Raw genomic sequence first — 8,113 nt, forward strand, 5'->3', positions numbered from 1 at the left:
AGCATGACCATACACTTCCCTAGACTGTATTCCATTTGTTGTGATGCCAACAAAATCACAGGAGAGGCACAGCTGCGAGATATGGAATAGTGTCACATGATATTTTATATGCTAAAGATCAAAGGACAATTCCATATTTGCAATGCATCTACAATGCTTCCTTTCAGTTACATATAACTTTCCGACCTCCTTCTTCTCACCCACACTCCACTCTGTTTTTTCAATGAACTGCTGTTCACGACTCTAGTAACCTATAGTCCAGAACTGCATTTTAAATTTACTCTACAGCCCATGTTCAGGTCTAAAGATTGGATGCTGAAGTTAATATTTTGTTATACACCCTAAGGCCAGAATATGCCACTTCTCTGCACGTTCTCTTAATCTGTGCAAATCCCTCTGCAGACACCCTGCTTCCTCAACACTACCTGCACCTCCCCCTATCTTTGCAGCATCCACAAACTTGGCTACAAACCCATCAATTCTGTCATCTAAATTATTGACATAAAAACTGAAAAGTAGTGGACCCAACAGTGGCCCCTGCGGGACACCATTTATTCTCTCTTTACCTTCAACCAGTCAACCAACCAACCAACAATCTTCTACTCACGCTGGTATCATTCCTATTTTATTGTGTGCTTCCAAGTACCCTGAAATCTCATTCTTACTCTTTTATCTTGCCAATCACTGAAGTCAGGCTACATAGCCTCTAATTTCAAACAGGAGAAAATCTGCAGATGCTGGAAATCCAAGTAATACACATAAAATACTGGAGGAACTCAGCAAATCAGGCAACATCTATGGAAAAGAGTACAGTCGATGTTTCGGGCTGAGACCCTTCAGCAGGACTGGAAAAAACGATGAGGAGTCAGAGTAAGAAAGTCAGTTCCTTGCCACCAAACTTCCCAATGGTAAGCCATGCCGTTGAAAGGGCTTGCCCGGCTGTGCAATATACTGTGCATCACCTGGGGAACGGGGTTGCCTTGAAGTTGTTGAACGTGGAAGTATAAATTCCAAAAGCACATTTCGTAAACACAAGTGTTAACGAAAACAATTCACGTTGTAGTTGAGAACTGTTTGCTTAGAGGTGATCTCTGATGAGTGATGTGCAAAATTTCACAGATGTATTGGAAATGGAATTGGTTTACTGTTGTCACGTGTGTCGAGCTACAGTGAAAAGCTTGTTCTGTACGGTTCATTCACAGTGACTGAGGTAGTACAAGGTAAAACATCAGAATGCAGAGTAAACTGCCAGAGAAAGTGCAGTGCAAGTAAACAACAAAGGTGCAATTCTATCTGATAGATTATGAAGTTATCTATCGTACGGAGATTTATGCAATAATCTAAATTAGATCGGGGGGATGTCAATGTGTGTTAAATTAGAGTAGTTTGCAGAAGAAATGTTTGCAAGAGTTAAACAAAAGCGGCAATATCCGTGCAGGGAAAAGGATGGTCGATATTCCCTACTGAAGTCTTGTTGGAGTGTTTCAGCCCCAAGTGTAGACTCTTAATTCCTTTCTGCTTGATCTGCTGAGTTCCTCTGGTACTTGTTTGTCTGTGCAAAATTGTTTGCAGAAGTTTGCTCCAAAGTTACTGTCGGCCGATTATTGCTCAGGGCCCGGATAGCTCAGTCGGTAGAGCATCAGACTTTTAATCTGAGGGTCCAGGGTTCAAGTCCCTGTTCGGGCGATTGCTTTTTACACTCGGTCACTTCTATTTTAAATCGAGCTGGTTCCACGTGAGATGGACTCCGGCCGGCTGCGGGCACCGGGGAGAGTGTGGGCGGGTGTGCGAGGGCGACTCGGGGACACTGCGGGATCCGGTTCGGCCGCGGGAGGCATGCCAGCCGCCGACGCTGCAAAGTGCGGGGAGCAGCCCGGTCGCGGACCCTGAGCCCGCGTGTCTCCCCTTAAGCGGCGCCGAGGCTTCCCTTCCCGGCCGGCATTGTGACTTCAATCAGGGAGAAGGGTTTCGGCCGCGGTCGCCGGAGGCCGGAGCCATCGCGGCCCGTTGCGGCGCCGGCTGATGACGTCGGACGGGTGCCCAGAGGGGGGTGCGGGGCGGCCTGGCCACCATGAACAGCGTGGGCTCTGAGTGCTTGGAGCTGAAGCGCGGCTACGACCTGTGCTTCAACCGCTGGTTTGCCGAGAAGTTCCTGAAGGGCGAGCGGAGTGCGGACCCGTGCAGCGAGCTCTTTAAGCAGTACCAGGAATGTGTGAAGGTAAGGCCGCCACGGGGTTGACAGCAGCCGTCAACCCTAGCTCTACTCTCCCTTGTTGGGGAACAGAATTCTTTCCCCTATCTCCAAGAAGCATTGCTCACAGATCTGCTGCTCAATGTTTTTTTTTTCGGGGGGGGGGGTTCCCACCATTCTCTGTAAACTATAGAGACTATTGTGTGTACAAATCTCCAGGAGATCAGCAGTTTCTGAGATACTCAGACCACCCCATCTGGCACCAGCAATCATTCCACTGTCAAAGTCACTTGGATCACATCTCTTCCCCCCACCCCAATTTGATGTCTGGTCTGAACAACTGAACCTCTTGATCATGTCTCCATTCTTTTATGCATTGAGTTGCTGTCTCATGATTAGGTATCTGCATTATCGAGCAAGTGTACCTAATACAGAGGCCACTGGGTGTATGTCCAATACTTTAAGAAGCCAGTGCTATCAGAATGGAATATGTTCTCTTTTTGGTACTTAATGTGTTGGGATTTATTTGTAAAATTAATATTCTTAGTGGATTTAAGTTTTCAATGCAACCTGAGCTTTTTATTTCAATTACAGAAAGCCATCAAAGAAAAGGAAATCCCAATTGAAGGACTGGAATTCATGGGGCCAAGACAGGAGAAGCCCTTTGGAAGTGGTGGTTCATCGTAATGAACACTGACATGGGATTGTTGCCTCCATTACTGTATGAACTCTACAAGCCATTTGTACAGCTCGGCGTGGGGAACCTCACAACAGTGGACACAGGGAGCAGAGTTAATACAATGCTGGTTAATTAAATTCTGGAACTATAGTTGTGAATCACTTACAAAGTGATCATGATTTGAAGTTGGTGAATTTGTACGCTTTTTATAACTTTGAAGTGGCGCGTAACTTTGGTTCTCGTGAGACCCTGATCCACAAAATAAGAATGCTACAGTAATGAGTCGATTTCTGCACTGAGCAACAAATAGTTGTGTAATTTTTTTGTGACACACAAAGTTTTAATATATTCCCTTAAGTCTTGTTGCCGTCTTTAATTTTACAACTATGTGTGGCCTTGTACAAACCCATGTTAAGATGCAGCTGTCTTCCACTCAGCGGCGTTATTGTACTGCTGTTGGCCGGGCTGAGCAAGCATTGAACAGTTGAGTCGTGCAGACCTGGTGCCGTAGCTGTTCTGAGTTGGTCTGTCTCAGTGGGGTTAGGGGGCGAGGTGATTGCAGTGGGCAGTGACAGGAGAAGAACCAAAGAAAATACAAGCAGGAGTCCCTCGAGCCTGCCCTATCAGCCCTACATTCAATCTCCCTTTCTGTCTCAGTTCCTTGATCTTTTAAAAAAGATCTTCTGTACCATCAATGATCCTGCCCCCACAACCCTCTGAGTGGAAAATTCCAGAGATTCAGCAACTTCTGTGAGAAACATATAAGATTATTAAGGGATTGGACACACTGGAGGCAGGAAGCATATTCCCGCTGATGGATGAGTCCAGAACTAGAGGCCACAGTTTAAGAATAAGGGGTAGGCCATTTAGAACAGAGATGCGGAAAAACTTTTTCACCCAGAGAGTGGTGGATATGTGGAATGCTCTGCCCCAGAAGGCAGTGGAGGCCAAGTCTCTGGATGCATTCAAGAGAGAGTTGGATAGAGCTCTTATAGATAGCGGGGTCACGGGATATGGGGAGAGGGCAGGAATGGGGTACTGATTGTGTATGATCAGCCATGATCACCGTGAATGGCGGTGCTGGCTAGAAGGGCTGAATGGCCTACTCCTGCATCTATTGTCTATTGTATTTTCCATTAAGAAATGTCTGTTGGTTCTGTTCACAATAACCAGACTCCGCTTGTCCTCCTTTCCATGGATTATTTTCCTGATGCTGTCCACCCCAGTTCAGCAGCATCACTGCTTCCCTGGCTTTAACAGCTGACTCAGCAACACTTTCAAAAACAGTTGTGCTCCAGTGTAATCAGTGATCTCACTAACTACACTGAGGCATCGTATCACTCTCTAACTATAAGGCTACAAAAGTAAGTGCTGCTTTCCTAACAATCTCCTACACTCACTCAGTGGCCATTTTGTTAAGTACTTCCCGTACCTAATACGATTATCACTGTGTGTATGTTTAAGAAACGCTGTTTTAGTGTGCTCTTGAGTTACCATTGCCTTCCTGTCAGCTTGAATCCGTCTGACCACACTAACAAGGTATTTTCACCCGCAGATCTGCTGCTCACTTGATGTCTTTTTTCCTTTGTGCTATTCTCTGTAAGTCTACAGAATGTTGTGTGTGGTCAGCAATTTCTGAGATACTCAGTCTGGCACCAATAATCATTCCATGGTCAAGGTCACTTCTCATTCTGATGTTTCAACTGAACCTCAAACACATGTTTAATGCATTAAGTTGCTGTCACATGGTTGGCTGATTAAATATTTGCACTAACAAGTTGGTGCACAGGGATACCTAAGAATGGGCACCGCGTCTATTTTATTCCTCTCTCTGAGTGCAGATGCACACTTGTAGCTTACCCTCTGGTAACTCACTCACGAGTCTGGACTGTAGAATCCTAATAGGTTATCTGTTAGATTGTGGTTCAGAGCAAGAATCATCAGGTGAAAGCTCTCTGTAAAATACAGAGACCTAGGTGATATTACACATGAATCACAAACAGTTATCAGTCAAATCTTGTTGAGGGTCCAGTCCTTTAGGAAACACGAATGAAGAAGATAGAGCGTTCAAATTTCAAAACCATAATTGAGTTTAACGTGTGTTTCTTTTTACCTGCAAACTCAGTAGTGCACGCTACTTTTAGATTTCCTCAGGAACAGAACTTGGGCAGTTACAGAATCCAAATAAACAAACTCATTTGTATCTTTGCCTCATCGAAGGCAGAATGTATTGTAGCAATGGACTGCAGAGAACATTGCAACGCTGGAGTCAGAGTGAGCTCAAGGGGAAAGATATTTCATTAGTTCACAACCTTTGTGAGAAGTCACCTGAGGTGCTGAAAATCATAGTTAGGGGGTAGAGATACTTTGAACTTCATTAGTTCACAGAATAGTGGGATCTGGATATGTACATCTGGTGTTGATATTCAGAGTAGTAAGCATAGTGCTGCATTCTATTTTTCTGAAGTTCACAATTTTCCAAGCTGTTATGCATGTTAGAGATGGACATTCTCAGAACTCTCAAACTAGTGGGGTTTCCTACAGTGAAGCTTCACAGAGTTGAAGCCTAATTAATAGAAAACAGTGCTCTTAATATCCAAAAACATTCATACAAAATCAAAATGTTGAAGATATGCAGTGGCCTATGAAGAGAGAAACAATGTTAATGTTTCTGTTCAGTGAATTTTCATCAGAGCTGGGTAAACAAGAGAATGGTTTTAGTAGATCTCCTGTGGAACAGGAGAGATATGAGGTTAGAAGGAAGGGATGGAAATGAGCCATAATCAGCCAACCATTACTCAATAGTCATCTGACCATGTCACTGTGTAAGATAATTAAAAAGATGTGCCAAGTCAACTGAATAGAACCTTTCATTACAGACATTGGCCTTGGAATGGATACAGTGTAAATTCACCAACATTGTTACTGGGCTTAAAGGTTTAAATTATAGAACAGTCATAAATGTGACTTGTAATCTTGATTTTAAAAGACTGAAGTACGACACAGTACAGGTACTTAAAACAATGAGAGGACTTACGGTGAAATGATTTTTCTGGGCCAGAGTTAAAATTAGAACTAACCTTTTCACACAAATGGTATTGTAAATCTGGAACTTGTTCGCTGTACAAACCCAGGATGCAGTTTAGTTTCTGGATGTTTTTCATTGGCTCCTAATGAATCCTTCCATTGTCTTTGCCTTACCCATTTCCCATCACGGTCTGATGTGAATATTGGGAGTGCCGTAGAGGAAAGATACTCATTAAACTCATTTGGAATGGTACTGAGAACCATGACTCAATGCATCAGGAGTGCTTGAATGCCTGGCATCATCACACTGAACGAACATGCTACCTCAAAAACTGCCCATGTGCTTCTGCCTCTTTATCACCCTTCTACTGTCAGGTCCCTTTCCCTGATGTTTCTCTTGCTTTAGTCTAGCTCTAAATTTCTCTTTCTCAGTTTTTTACTTCCTTGCTCTTTCTCAACCACCATTAACCACCACCCACCCCCCACTCTTATTTAGTCTCCCATTCTATTTCTTTTCCAAATATCTTCTGGGATTTGCTTCCTGTTTATATTTTCTTACTTTTGCTTTTTTTCCCTCTCTTCCCCCCACCCCGTGTCCTACTTTACTTTCCGTGACTTGATCACTCTCTCCTACATGCATGTTTGTCTTTGTCTCCACACGTCTTCATTGTAGCAGTTCCCTGTGCTCACTGCGTCCCCCTCACTTTACCCATCGCTTGTTCCTCTCTGTGCACGAGAGAGACAGAGCCAACCCTACATATTCTTGCAATGAAGAAACCAGATCTGTCAAACAGACTGGAAAGACACCAGCTCCAAATCCCCTTTCCAGGAAAACACATAATCCTGATTACACTTACCTTTCACATCAATGAGTCTAAATCACAGAATTTCCTACCTGACTGCATTGTTGATGTATTTTCGTTAGAAGGACTACAGCAATTTCTCAGAAAGGATTCCTCAACTGCATTTTGGGTCTAGGGGGGAGACAAAGCCTTGAGTCATCCTGTGCATAACAAATACACAAGAACCAATGCATTATTGCAGAGGATCAGTGCAGTATTTTATTGATTTACAAATGTTGGAATCATGAACCTACAAAATCTTTGAGGGTTTGATTTACAAAACTATTCTTTGTGGTAACAAATGGAAGGTTACTCTTTGCACGTGGGAATGTGCATCAAAATGTATCACACCCAGCTTTTAGAATTTATGAAATTTTCTTTAACAAAACATTTTTCCAGGAATGGATTCCTCTCATAAATTGAAGAGTAGCTGAAATATGGCAAATGAAAATTAAACACTTTTTGGAAATTGGAAGTGAATTCAGTTTATTATTTACTTGAAATAGCTTCTACGTGCCTCCACCACCACACTCAGTCCACTGAGTGGCCACATTCACTCAACTGTATAGGGCACCAGGTTAGGAAGAACAGAGTCAACAGTCCCAGTGAATTTGACAGGAATGACTACAACAAAAATTGTAAGTGTAAGCGTGTCTCAGCTGACATAATGAAAAATACATTAATCAACTTTATCTAGGAATCTTGTTTTAGATCAGTAGGTTCATAGGTGTCCATTCTGAAAGAATTCTTTGCCACATCAGTATGTTTATTCATCATACTGAGAACACATAATATATATTAAGGTATATGGGCAATTGATTAGAATATGTCTATTGATTGGAAATCAGATTTGTGGAATTATTAATTCAAATATGGTTTATTGATTAGGATTTGTGGGGTAATTGATCTAGGTCTATTAACACCTGCTGGTTTTCAGTTACAGTCTGTGATGATAGCTATTTAGTTTATTGAGGGTGAAGAACAATGATTCACACCTGTTGGTTACGGATTAGGGGTTTGTGGTTCTGTGGGGTTAGTAGTTTGACATGGTATTTTGATTAAGTATGTGGGGTAATTGATCTAGGTCTTCTGGTTATTGTATAGGGTTTGTGGGGTTACTTGTGCAGTTTGCAAGTTATTGATCCAGTCTGCTGGTTATGGATGAAGCTTTTTGAAATTATTGTCTCAGTCCCCTGGTTTTCGCTGAGGGTGTGTGGGGTTATTGATCCATTCTGCTGGTTTTCGATGAGAGTGTATGGGGATATTGATCCGTTCTGCTGGTTTTCAATGAGGTTGTATGGGGATATTGATCCGTTCTGCTGGTTTTCGATGAGGGTGTATGGGGATATTGATCCGTTCTGCTGGTTTTCGCTG

At 42.9% G+C, this 8,113-nt stretch overlaps 1 protein-coding gene and 1 non-coding gene across 2 annotated transcripts; both read left to right on the forward strand.

Annotated features, from left to right (window-relative positions):
- Positions 1 to 1,613: 1,613 nt before the first annotated feature.
- Positions 1,614 to 1,686, forward strand: trnak-uuu (transfer RNA lysine (anticodon UUU)). The gene has a single exon. It is a non-coding gene; the product is annotated as a tRNA-Lys (tRNA).
- A 76-nt stretch (positions 1,687 to 1,762) lies between these two features.
- Positions 1,763 to 7,214, forward strand: triap1 (TP53 regulated inhibitor of apoptosis 1). The gene is made up of 2 exons (XM_073065410.1): positions 1,763 to 2,218; positions 2,786 to 7,214. The coding sequence occupies exons 1-2, from the start codon at positions 2,072 to 2,074 to the stop codon at positions 2,876 to 2,878; spliced, it is 240 nt and encodes a 79-aa protein (XP_072921511.1). The 5' UTR covers positions 1,763 to 2,071; the 3' UTR covers positions 2,879 to 7,214.
- The last annotated feature ends 899 nt before the right edge of the window (positions 7,215 to 8,113 follow it).

Source organism: Hemitrygon akajei, chromosome 14 (assembly GCF_048418815.1).
Source record: "Hemitrygon akajei chromosome 14, sHemAka1.3, whole genome shotgun sequence".
NCBI lineage: Eukaryota > Metazoa > Chordata > Chondrichthyes > Myliobatiformes > Dasyatidae > Hemitrygon > Hemitrygon akajei.

Coding starts and splice junctions, on each gene's coding strand:
- triap1 (XM_073065410.1), top strand. CDS start 2,072: ATGAACAGCGTGGGCTCTGAGTGCTTGGAGCTGAAGCGCGGCTACGAC. Junction 2,219..2,785: donor AGTACCAGGAATGTGTGAAG/GTAAGGCCGCCA, acceptor TTTCAATTACAG/AAAGCCATCAAAGAAAAGGA.